This window comes from Tauraco erythrolophus, chromosome Z (genome assembly GCF_009769465.1).
Source record: "Tauraco erythrolophus isolate bTauEry1 chromosome Z, bTauEry1.pri, whole genome shotgun sequence".
Lineage (NCBI taxonomy): Eukaryota > Metazoa > Chordata > Aves > Musophagiformes > Musophagidae > Tauraco > Tauraco erythrolophus.
This window is the reverse complement of record NC_141496.1, coordinates 85,143,534-85,156,165: the sequence shown is the minus strand read 5'-3', so window position 1 is coordinate 85,156,165 and position 12,632 is coordinate 85,143,534. Positions and strand designations below refer to the sequence as shown.

Sequence of the window (12,632 nt, the reverse complement as noted above, 5' to 3'; positions counted from 1 at the left end):
CATACGTAGCAGTAGCGTTATGGAAGAAGGGCAAGGCATGCCAAAGGTCTTAAAATCCACCCTGACTGGCCGAGTTCTGAACAATCTTTCCAGTGTGTTTTAAGAAGCACAAAGAATTCAAAACAATACACGCCTCCGGTCTTCAACCTTTATCACCACAGCCCAAAATCACGCCTTTACGTAACGAATTAACAATTCTACATGCAACTGTATTTTGGTACAGACATTTGCACGAGACGTAAGGGAATGGAGAATGAACCTCTGAACACGAATCAGATGCATATTAGTGAGTATGTTGCATGCAAATTACTTAAGAAAATAATTTTTTAAAAAGTCAATCAGAAAAGCTAATTACACAGGCTATTTGTGATAAGGCAAAGGAAAGACCAGGAGGAAGTACCTTTCATTCAAATATGAGGTCATAACATCTATACGAATGTGTTTAAATAGCTATTTGAACTACTAGGAGATTAAGCTAAATAAGGTTGTTTTCCATATGCTGTAAATTATTTTCACTATTCTAAATTCAAAACAGTAAAAAGATGTTCTATTTTTAGCTTTCCCTTTGTTAAAAAAAACCCAAAAACTTTTACTTTTGTACTCATATAAGGTGGCAGTCGTATTTACCTCATCCAGCAGAGCTGACATTTCAGGCAATTGTCTTATTTTTTATTTTGATTGAAAATCATGCAAACAGTGTGCACAATTAACCAAGAGCTGCTTCCAGTGAAATGTTACTCTCTATTTAATGGTGGGAAATAGCAGGTAACAACACTTATACTTCAAATGTGAATACTGGGCAACAACGCTATATAGCTATTGTTTTTCAATGACAAAATTAATCACATCTGTAATAATTCTAGCTAGCCAGAGAATCATGCCAAACTAACCACAAGCATCAGAAGAACCAAGAAGAGAAAGAGTTTGCACTGAACATATTTTCATACGTTGAGAAACAGTTTATTAGAGTTTGGCATAACTGTTTCCTCAAGAATTAGCCGACAACTTTGTGCTTCCATTTTATAGGCAATTAAAAACCACCAGTCGTAATAATACAAGAGTGCAAGCGTTGAAGTGTTCTCCTTCCAGCTCATGATTTCTTTTAAAGTTTTTTGGTTTAAGATCTGGAGTATGTAATTTACTGCATTCTCACTTTTTAACAGCCTGAAAAAGACAGCTTCATAAGCGTTAAGTGCCATACTGAATTCTAAGAAGCAAAAAGGCAAAAGTTTCTGCATCAGCATGACACTAAGTGGAGCCTTGTTGTATATATGATGTTGAAAAAAAGATAATCTAAGCCCCACTTACTTAAGAAATGCAGCAAAACAAACTGTAAATTTTTGCTACCATGGGAGGATCTTAATTTTGCTCAACTAAAAAAAAAAAAGTCAATAAATTATGTATTTTTACTCTTTGAAGAACAAAAGGGAGCAGAAAGAGAAATCCACAGCAACAGAATCAAGTGTTTGCTGCACAGCTTAAACATCACATACCAGCCTTTCCAGTTCTATGTGATGCTTACGGCCACACACACACCTCTAAGTAATTCAAACTTTACCTCAAAAAAAATTCTAAGGTGAAATAAACTATAATTTGAATTTGGAGAAAAGAGCAAGTTCTGCAATACTGAGGCAAAAACTCTTTATTACATACATTACACAAAATTAAAAGTTTCTACCTGCCATAGTAATTTTGTTTATGGTCTGTTCAATTTGACTGCGATGTGTTACTCACAAGAGCCACAAATTTTAATGCAATGCATTCAGGGTACCACAACTTACATCAACGCAATTCGCAGGCATTTAATTTTTTGGATGAATGCCTCACCAAAAGAAGTTTAGCATTTCTGCACTGGTCTGAAGTCACCAGGTGGTTCAGTCCTTACATCCAAACAAGACTATGGACAGTAAGAATTCATTACTTCCTGCTCCAGTAAGAAAGTAAGAAATGCAGTGACCAGAAGGAAGACCTCAACCACCTCTACTCCACGGACACGGATTCAAGCAGTGACACAGAAACTCGAAGACTGAGCACTAGAGAAAAATATATTATTTTCTTTTTTGTTGCACAATATAGCGATGTCAAGAAAAACAACAACAGAATTAAGCTCAGGTACTTCAGAAACCAAGGAACGGCTTGGCTTGTGGTTAATGTCTTTAAACTTCCATGAGGTAGAACATCAAGTATCTTCTTTCCCAGAATATATTAAGCAGGACAAATCCAATTTCGTTTTTAATGCTGTTGAAAATTCTTTTGATAGTAGTTCATGAAGGGATACTCTGTCATGAGAATACACCCAGTTCCGCCCAGTCCAGTCATAGCGCTTGGGCCCACTGGAAAACAAAACACAAGCTGTGTGAGTACAGATTATTCACGCGGAGCTGCTGGAAGCCTGTATTTATAATGTACCCCAGAGAGCACCCAGGAAAAGGAAATGGACAACACAGAGAAGGGCTGGTGGGCAGTCTGGGGAAGTGGAGCAGAAAAAGTCCAGATCTGCCAGGAACCGCCAAGCCATCCAACAGATACATCTGAGAGGTGACAAGATGTATCAGTCACTCCCAGTGGACACAAGCTCCCTCCCTTCTTGCTTTTGGCACTGATTTCCCCAGTTTCTTCCCTTACCCCCTTCTTCCCTCACCCACACAATTTTCTTGCATGCAAACATTACAAGGGATATTTGTATAACGCTGAATTAATGCTGTTGATTAGCTCTTGCAGCAGTCACATGCAGATAATCTAAGCACAGCAGAACACAGACCGCAATTCTCACTTTCTTTTCAGATGCAAGAAAAGAATTTGCCAGCTGAAAGCAAATATACTGGCATGTGGGAAGATGGGTATTTAAAATGCTGTTTGCCTCTGTGCTATCACATAGTTGTTGACGTGATTTTTCAGGCCTGCTTTAAGTATCAAGAACCTTGAGCGCCAAGGTTCTGTTCCAGACCTTTCTATTCACCCAATTCTCCACATCTGAAACCGGAGAATGACTGCAATTAACATCAGCTAGTGAAACTAAGAAAAGAGAAAGGAATGGAATGGTTTTCCGGGACAAACACACGAACCATCAGTCTTATCCTTGAACGCCTAGGACGAAACGCCTTGGAACTCAGACAATCCACACACCAGGCCTGCTAGAAAACAGACTATCCTACACATACACAAGAACAATCTGCAGGTTCTCTGCAAACATAAACGCCAATCTGAACCTTGAATGTCCTGAATTACTCACAATATTCAAATAAAGAACTCTCCAACTACTGCCCTAACTATGAGGAGTCACAAATTAAAGTAGCTTCCACTGAAATCTCACATGCTGTACGTGAACTAGTAACTATTTGGAATTGAGATTATGTGCTCCAGTTACTTTACTATGCACTTCTCACTTTGTCTTTGCATACAAGTGTGTGTTTATACTGTCCTGCACTTAGAGAAGGACAGAATGAGACGAAGCCATTCATGAAAACCAGGCTAAGACAGGCCACTTAATCAGCAACAACAAAGAAAAGAATGGCGTGAAGTTGTCTGAACTGTTTTTAAATGTTACATAGCAAATATCAGTGATACAGTTAGCACATGAAACGCCTCCATAGTTCTCTGAATCTTCAAAATGCTGTACAAATGTGATTTTTTTTTTTCATTTAAATTAGTAATTTAAGCAAGGATCTTGTGAATTCTATAAAATGCCTACAAAGTTAAATATAGACTAAATATTACCCAGGGAAAGCCTGCATACATTTTTAAGCAGTCAGAGAGAAGGTATTATTAAGAGATGTTGTGTAAGCTTGACAAGTCTTTTCAGTGAAAGGAGCTACATAAAATTACTGTAATCACACTGCTGGCAGGTTGCACCCACCCCCTCAGCCCTTTTTTTTTAAATTGTCAACTAAGTGAAGCTTTACAAACACAAGCTAAAGTACGCTTTGGTGTGTAGATGAACGATAGCAAGCACAACGTCAAAAAAAAAATTCAAGAAAATGTCTCTCCCTCTCTTATGTTAAGAATTTGTCTCCCTCAGGATACATTCTTAAAGACTCAAGATTCTATGTTTACTGTACGAATTTCCCAAATACAACATTCCATGCAAGTGATCACTGGCAGTAACATTTGCTTCTTTAATTCCTAGTACATTGCACTGGAAGAACTATGTCACTCCAGATCATACAGTATTTGCTGCAGTTGCTTTTCAGGAGTTAGGAAGTACGTGAACACGTCGCGTCATGTTTCAGGAAATACCACTGTTTACCCTAATACCAGTTAAGGAAGCACAAAACTTAATGTTTGTAGGTGAATGATTTCTCCTCACAGATGGTGAAAAATACCATCAGAGAATTTTTAAGTTTATCTCTTTCCTTGTGTATTTTTATTCATTACTGGAGCAACTAAAAAAAAAAATATTGTTTTTTCATGAATTCCATATTCTGGTGCACGTATGTCTTCGCTCAACTATGGTTGGCCCCAAACAGACAGGAATTCTCTGAATTTTGGTTTTCATAAATAGATGAAAGCTTTGTGTCAGTGACACAAAAGTCTTACCGTCACCTTAAGCAGAATCAAGGTTTGGAAATTATGCTTGTTGCAAAATATATGGAATGAATAAATTCTGACAGACAGCCTGCATCTGTCTAAATAAAAAAGTTTGTTAGCTTGCTAGGCCTGTGCCTTAGCAAGTCTTGTGCCTGTTAAGTAAGTAATTTAGCTAATTAAAGGATTTTGGGATACGACAAGAGTCAGCAGAAAAAAAAAAATACTAAAACTAGTATGCTGTGCACCAGCCAGTACGTAAGTACACTAAAGCAAAGTTTGATGTTTCTTTAGGTAAATTTTATGTCTATTACAGTTGTCTCTCTTAAAATGCATCATGCTCTCCCCCCTTCATCCCCGACACAAACCCTACTACAGAATTCTACTACTGCAACACCATTTGTGGTTTTGCAATCAATACCTTCCTTCTGGACAACGTTCAGGAGGTATGCCTGCAGAGTTACTGGGAGTGCTCATGCTTCCCAGCTAGCTGGTTCCTTCACTAGTAACACTGACCAGCTCCCTCAGTTCTTTCCCTGAGACAGTGGCAGAGAATACAAATTTTTGGGGGAGACAGCTACCATGTTTTCCCACCTATCTGGCTGCCCTCCCCACTGAAACCAACCAGAAAACCTGGAATGGATCAAAACACAGCGTTAGAGAAGGCACAGAGAACAGCTGGCCAAGGCTCCCATAAAGTGCAGGTGCTTGACAAAAACAACCAGTGGGAGAGCACACAAACATACAAAGCAGGAAATCCCACAAGCTTAAAGGGGAAGGAGCCACCCTGTTTAAATACAAAGAGAGGTTTAGATTACAACATCATCATCACTCTTTTTCCAACAGAAGCTTTGGTGGGTTTTTTTTAATCATAGCTGTTTATTTTTCCTATGAGCCGGCTATATTCTTGTAGTCAGTGGCTTTGGACCGGAACAGGGTATGAAAATTCTGCTTCAGGCATTTCCCGGATTAATTGAGGTACGTCAATATACTGCACTGTGCCTGGAACCTCTACAACAAATTATGGCCGACCATTTTGATTGTATCATGTTTCGAGAATATACTGAGGAAAAGGGTTACTTATGAAAAGGATATTACACAGTCCGTGTCGTGCTACGAAAAAGGGGAAGGGCATTTCCACCGAGCCTGCAGACATGACGTGACTTACCTAGTGGGTGAGGACAGCCAAATCTGCCGGTTTGGTGTTTGTTTATTGATTACATATGTTCCCATGTCTCCACCTAATTTAACTGTTAGAACTCCGCTCTTACAACACAAAGAAAATAAATGAGCAATTAAAAAAGTTGCATTCCATTACTTGACAAGAATTAAATCATCTGCAGTAGATAAACAGAAGCTTACACATCTGTATCATATTCACAACGATTTCCCAAACAATAACATCTTGGAAGAATGACTGTTGGGTATGAAAAAACTTGTGTTAATAGCTAGGACAACCTCCATGTCTTTCAGTGTGATCTCGACTTTAAAACTTATGGTCAGAGTTTGGTTTAGTGCGTTTGCACCACTCACAATGGCACTACTTAAATAAGACTCTTAAGCTTTGACCTGCCACCTTGAAAAGACTGCCAGTTCGTTTTGCCATGACTAAAACATCATCCAGTAACAACTTTTCCTATTCTTGAACACTGCAGAACTGGTCTGGTTCAAAGTCAAAAAGCTTCATGTGTAATTTCTAGATTTCTCAGCCATGCAATTTTACTTAACTTTTCTTAAGCAACTGTAACAGTTTCCCAGTGAATAAACACAATTCTTTCTCAATTAATTCTGATGAAGTGTTTAGATCCTGAATCATACCTCAAAAATGTTCCACTTCTAAACTCCATGAGGTCTGGTTTGTTTTCATTATGCCAGCTTTAGACTATTATCCTAGTGAGCATTTATTTTCTCTTTCTTACTCACAATGCTTACTGATGACATGATTCGCATTTCTCTGACATTTTCACAAGTGCATTTGAAAAGCAGATGTAACTGACAAAAATATTTCTGACCTAACTTCAAGGCTAAAAGAACAACATTACTTGGACTAGAGTTAACCTACAGATGATCTGAATTATGCTAATTAAAGAGGGTATCTCTGCAGAATACAGTTTAATGATTCAGGTAACAGGTTAATCTACAGTTTCTCAAATACTTCATGCCCAATACCACAATAAAGCTGTAAGAGCAGGTTGGGGTGATTAGGTCTGAATAGCAACAAAGGTTTCACTGTTCTTCTGTGTGATCTTTAGTGCCATATGAAGTATTCAGCATGATGTTATGCTCTGTGCCACAGAAACACTGTAAGTAAATAGGTCTCCAAAGAGTTAACAAAAAAAATTACACTATAGCTTACATTGTGTGTCAGTTGTTGGAGAGTGTTGTTGCTCTATCATTGCAAATTAAATAAAGGTTAACTTCTAATGCTGTGTTTAAAACATTTCCCCATACATTTTGCAATACTTTTGAAATACTAGAAAATACAACCTGAGTTTTTAAGGACTTAGAATGAAAGGTATTTTTACTGTATTTTAAGGAATGTTACTGCATGTATTTAGTACAACTGGACGAATGTTTGTTAGCTCCCAGTAACAAGAATGATCTTCCAAAGAGATTTTTTTCTTTTTCCCCTGGACATGCAGACATAAATTACATGAAGAAATCAAGTTCATAACAATTCGCTGGCATAACGGACCTTTACCACGTTCGCCACCTCGTGGCTTGCTATAGCACTAGCCTTGTTTGTTCGGAATCAACTTGGGTAAACTTGGGACTATTTAACATTTCACTCTTAACAGAAATGACAACACATTATTATGGCATCATACAGTTTATGCAACAAAGAAGTACTGTTAAAAATTAAGATGGATGTAAAAATAATTATTTTTGAGCCTCACAGTGAGTCAATGTCAAACACAATCCACATTACAGTGGCTGGAGATAAAATTCTAACATAAGATCACAGAATCGTAGAATGGTTTGGGTTGGAAGGGAGCTTAAAGATCATCTAGTTTCAACCCCCCTGCCATGGGCAGGGACACCCTCCACTTCAAAGCCTCATCCAGCCTGGCCCTGAATGCTTCCTGGGATGGGGCAGCCTCAACTTCCCCAGGCAACCTGTGCCAGTGCTTCAACACCCTCAGAGTGAAGCATTTCTTCCTTGTATCTCATCAAAATCTGCCCTCTTTCAGTTTAAATCCACTGCCCCTTGTCCTGTCACTACACGCCCTTGGAAAAAGTCCCTCTCCAGCTTTCTTGTAGGCCCTTTAGGTACTGGAAGGCTGCTACGAGGTCTTCCTGGAGCTTTCTCTTCTCCAGGCTGAACAACTCCAGCTCTCTCATCACCTTCAGGTAATGAAGTGTCTAAGAACATTAAAGAGGTAAATTATAATATTTTTGCTAATTTTTGTCCTGCAGTCTTTAAATCTGGCTAATAGGTGCTGATAAGCTAAAACTTACTGAACAGTAATGGTTAAACAATTCTTTCCTTTTCACCAGAAAAGCAATTAGCTCTAACATTAATTACATACTTAATTAAAGCAACAAATAACATTTGCTAAGGGCAACAACACAATCCTGCTAACCACACGTTATTTTCTATCCCGGCTATAAGAAACAAAGAATGAACGTTATAATGATAAAGTTACAGAGGAACAAGTTCAAACACTACAGGGTTTGGGGTTTTTGTTTGTTTTTTGGTTTTGCTTTTTTTTTTTTTTTTAAGCACATGGTTTGGGTTTCACTGTGCCATGTCCCTGAGCACAAAACCTTAACCAACAGGGCTAGCAGAACACAACCTCCTTCTGGCAAGACGTGCAGAGGGACGAGCAGTTACGTGACCTCAAAGAAATGCAGCAGTGAAAGACCCGTGTTGCAGACGGCCGTGTAGGGAGAAACTACGTTCTCCTCCAAGTCACAAAGAGCACTGTAACACACAAACCACTTCGGGAATTGTATGTAAAACTAACAAATACCCTGTACAAATAGAACGGGTGTTTTTCATCTGAGTCTGCCACACCTGTGAAAGAATTTGAATGTTTGACCTATTAAAGGCTCCAATTATCAGGCTAGCAGCCACCCCACGTCTCTTGTGACAGCAGCCTTCTCCCCATGTATGCCCTGGTCTCACTTTTGCAACCACCTATGCAAACATTGCATCATCTTGTTGATTCTCTCCACCACAGGCTTAGTCATCAGCAAAGCCAGGACAAACGTACTCTACCTGGTCAAGACAAATGTTGCTTCTCAGCACACAGGGCAATCAAAGAAACTGGTCTACCAGTTACATGTGATGTGGGTGTACTACGCCATGTAGGGCTGTCCTAGTATTCACCGGGAGGGACGTGACTGCTGAAGTCAGAAGTCTATGCACATTTAGAAAACATTACATGCTGCTGTGAAACTAGAAACCAGTTTCTGCCTCCTCTCGTGCTCATTTATTATTCTGCATTATGTCTTTCTCTAAAAATGTTAAATCCTCAAATCATACAGCAACATGTGTTATTTTTTACCAGAACAGTGGCTTCACTCAGTATAAACATGTATATTTTAACAATAAAGCTCTAAAAACTCATTGTATTTTAAGTATAGGCACTAAGGTGACTGATACAGAATTCTCCTTCAAAGAAAAAAAAATTCTACAATAACCATAGTGGGAAGAGAATGTTGAAAACATACCCCTAAAGAGACATCATAATCTTCTGGGGTAAAAGGCTTATCTGTCAGGTCCTCAAAGAAATCTGCTAAGGAGTCCAGTGTTTCTTCAGCCAGTTTTTCATAAGTGGTCTCATCTAAAGAACTAGAAATGACATACAAACCCATAATTAGGAGGAAAAACATGGAAAACAGTATTTTTCCTAAAAGAAAAACATACCAAGACCATGACCTTGGAGGAAACAGTAACCATGAAATGATTACATAAAACAAGTAGTCATTTTTCTTCGGGTAATGTAGGTGACAATCCACCCTATAAATGGAGGTGGAGTTTTGAAATTTTGGTAGTAGAGATCTCCGAGTAACACGTACTTCTTTCCTTGGATATACTGACCCTCATGTACTAAGAGGACAGAGTACTTCAAAATAAGGCATTTTCACAAAAGGCCTTTGTGCAAGAACTTTCAAACCCTACAAATAGATACAAGTACCTCCTGTTTCGAAGCGAATGTCATTTGACTCTTAAGAAACTCGCTGTAGCTATAAACAGTTTAGAAACACCAATATCACATGCCATGTCTACATACAGCACTTGACTTCTCAACTGGAGTTACCAACACAGCCTGGTAATTAGACGTTATTTGAAGTGTGCTGATCAACTAATACACAAAATTACCTTCTTCTTCAGAGAGTCTCAAAGCACCCGTGTAGCCATTACGTAAGGCTTCAGCACTTACGAGACTGCTTCCGTTATCCTCTTTAAATAAGCAGAAAAAACTGGTGGGAACAAAGTCTAGATCAGTTTAATTAACCTAACATAATTAAACCACCAAAGTTTTTCCATCCGTATCGGTGTCAACTTTTAACCGAGCATGTAGGCGAGTATCCCTAGCAATGGACAATTCAGCGATATCCTTTAAGGTTTTGCTAACGGGTATGGCAAAACAACAGTTACTGAGTCACCATAGTTGGCAGTATCTTGCAGCTGATGACTTAGAACATGAGTTTTTTAAAAGTTTCTTGCTGGCCAGTTACTGAAATACGCTCTATGCCACTTACGTGAGGGTCACCACAGACCAACACCTAGGGTCGTGGAGAACAGAAGGCTTTAGGACTAGGCAGGATTCTTGTACTGGTTCAGGGTGCAGCTCAGGTACTTAACAGTAAGAGCCATTTTAGACATCTGCACAATCCTTCTTTGGGCCTCCAACTGCTGCATCAGAAGGAGAGAAGTCTCTTACAGGTACTTTGTCACATCCTCTCAGCGCAAGGCAGAAATTTCACCTAACCTGACCTATATGAAATGGTGCTCGACACCCGTATTTAGGTACCTGAACTATTTCCTAAGCGACTTCCCAAATTCACCCAAAAGGCTTTTCGCTAAAACTGTACTTTTCCTTTGCCTCATCTTACGAACTTTACATTAGTTTGATAGTCTTACCACATCTAGAAATTATTTTGAAACGCAGAGACGGTATTTTCATACCAATATCTCAAAACGATACTTACCTTGTGTCATTCAGAGTTCCTGCACTTCTTAAATTTATGAACTGAACAGTCTTGCTCTTCACCTCTGAAGCATACTGCAATTGCTGTTGAAAGTAAGGGTAAGTAAAATGGAATTACAATTTAAAACATGAAGAATTATAAATTACTTATTTGTCACATAAATTAAACAGATCTTTGAAGATCTTTCCATCTCCCCCAAGTAAAATATTCATATTCTATCACAGAGCTAATACAAAAAGAATTATGCAGCTTTAGTCCTTGGTTGGTTGAGGCAATCTATAATATCCTTGTCTTCCGATACAAACTAACGAAAAAAAAGAATTTTATTCATAGAAAAGGGAACTAGTAAAGAGAAGAACTGTTTTACTTTCTATTGCTCTAGCACAGAACTACTGAGCAACTTCAGACAATGGATTAGGCCAAGATTTTCACAAGTATCCACTACTCAGACACTTCGTTATCAACAACTTATGTCCCTCTGTTAGAAGCCATGAGTATATTTAACAGAAATAAACAGAAGCCCTGTATCCTCCTTACTTACAAAAGTTAAGAGCTATCATCACACTTCACACTCCAGATCTCTTCTGTAAAACAAGCTTGTTTTTCATTTCTAATTTCTCCTCTGTTTAAAAAAAGCTTTAAAAAAAACAAATCAAAACTACAGAAAAGCTGTTCCAATATACTGGCAATATACAAGGGAGCAAAACGGGAAGCAATGTATCAACATGGATAACAATAAATCCGATCCCCTAGTGTAACACACCAGTAGAAGCACTTCTGCTGTCCACCAAGACAGGCAGCATGTTTGCCATTTTCTTCCCGACCTGGACTATGAAGGCATATATTTTTTGACGAATGGAAGTTAGCATTCTTAATCGCTTTTTGTGTACTTGCACCAGGTTTTGAAAACTAACAGAGCGAGCTGAAGAGCAAGATATTTAAAAAGGAGTTATGACAGCCCCTCTTCAAGCACACGAGAGCAAAACACAACAACATCCCTCTCCACAGGGTTTGACCTCCATCCTCAAGCATCACAGGCGACTCGGTCCGTTAGTGCAAAGCCATAACATGGATATGAAGGACAGCAAACTCCTTGTACCACCACAACGACACAGCACCGATGCCTACAAGTTTTCGGCTGCTCCCTTCGGCACGTCTTTAACACACGCAGAGGACCAAAAGCCACAGGAGCCCAAACACGGGGCCCCAGTCCTGCCCAGACGGCGGAACGGGGACTCCGCCAGTGCGCTCGTACTGGATTTGTGACTCGAGGCTGCCCACGCGGTGCTGGCGGGCAGCCGGCATCACTGCTCCACGCACCAACCCCCGTGCTGGGCCCGCCCAGCACCCCCTTCCCGCGGCTGGAAACGCGGACGGCTCCGCGGCACCGCGAAGGCCGCCGGCTCCCCGCGCTCCCGCTTCCCCCGGCGGGCGGGCGGCCGCCCAAGGCGGGCTCTGCCGGGGGCCGCGGCGACCCGGGCGCCGCTCAGCCCTCGCACGGCTGTACGGTGTCTACAGGCCCGGCCGCCTGCCCGCCTCAGCGCCCCTGGCACGGCGGGGCGGCGCGGCGCGGCGCGGAGCGGAGCGGCCCTCCCTCCGCCGGAGCGGCCGGCCGGCCTGCCGAGAGGCCCGGCGGCGGCGCTGGCTGCCGTGTCGCCGGCGGGCGCCTGCGAGAAGCCCGCGACCGGCCGAGGAAACCCCTTCGGCCGCCCCTTCCCTGCCCGCCGCTCAGGGCCCGCCCGCGGCGGGAACCCGGCCCGCGGCCACCCCGCCCGTCCCCGGGCCGCCCGCCTCACGCTCACCGTCCGCCCGCAGCCGGCGGCGGCGGCGGCCCCCGCCGGCGGGGCGCCCCCGAGGCCTCCGCTCCGCCGCCGCGCCGCCGCCGCCGCCCGCCGAGCGGCGCGCACGGCGCCGGCCGCCCCCGGCCTCCACATGCCGCAGCCACA

At 41.5% G+C, this 12,632-nt stretch overlaps 1 protein-coding gene across 2 annotated transcripts; it reads right to left on the bottom strand.

Moving 5' to 3' along the window:
* Window positions 1–2,019: 2,019 nt before the first annotated feature.
* Window positions 2,020–12,620, bottom strand: FXN (frataxin). Of its 2 annotated transcripts, none has more exons than XM_086629477.1 (5): window positions 12,488–12,620; window positions 10,687–10,783; window positions 9,202–9,322; window positions 5,693–5,790; window positions 2,020–2,333 (listed from the first exon to the last, which is right to left on the bottom strand). In XM_086629477.1, the coding sequence occupies exons 1-5, from the start codon at window positions 12,618–12,620 to the stop codon at window positions 2,180–2,182; spliced, it is 603 nt and encodes a 200-aa protein (XP_086485603.1). In that variant the 3' UTR covers window positions 2,020–2,179. The 2 variants fall into 2 exon arrangements, with proteins under 2 accessions (XP_086485603.1, XP_086485602.1); XM_086629476.1 differs by having other exon boundaries at window positions 10,687–10,769; window positions 12,489–12,620.
* Between the last annotated feature and the right edge of the window lie 12 nt (window positions 12,621–12,632).

Bases quoted from the DNA above. Each gene is read 5' to 3' on its own strand.
- FXN (XM_086629477.1), bottom strand. From the start codon at position 12,620: ATGTGGAGGCCGGGGGCGGCCGGCGCCGTGCGCGCCGCTCGGCGGGCG. The intron at 5,791-9,201 runs GTATGTTTTCAA...TTGTGTTGTAAG, and splicing joins ATTATGATGTCTCTTTAGGG to AGCGGAGTTCTAACAGTTAA. The intron at 2,334-5,692 runs GTAAGTCACGTC...TTTGTTTTCCAG, and splicing joins TGGCTGTCCTCACCCACTAG to TGGGCCCAAGCGCTATGACT.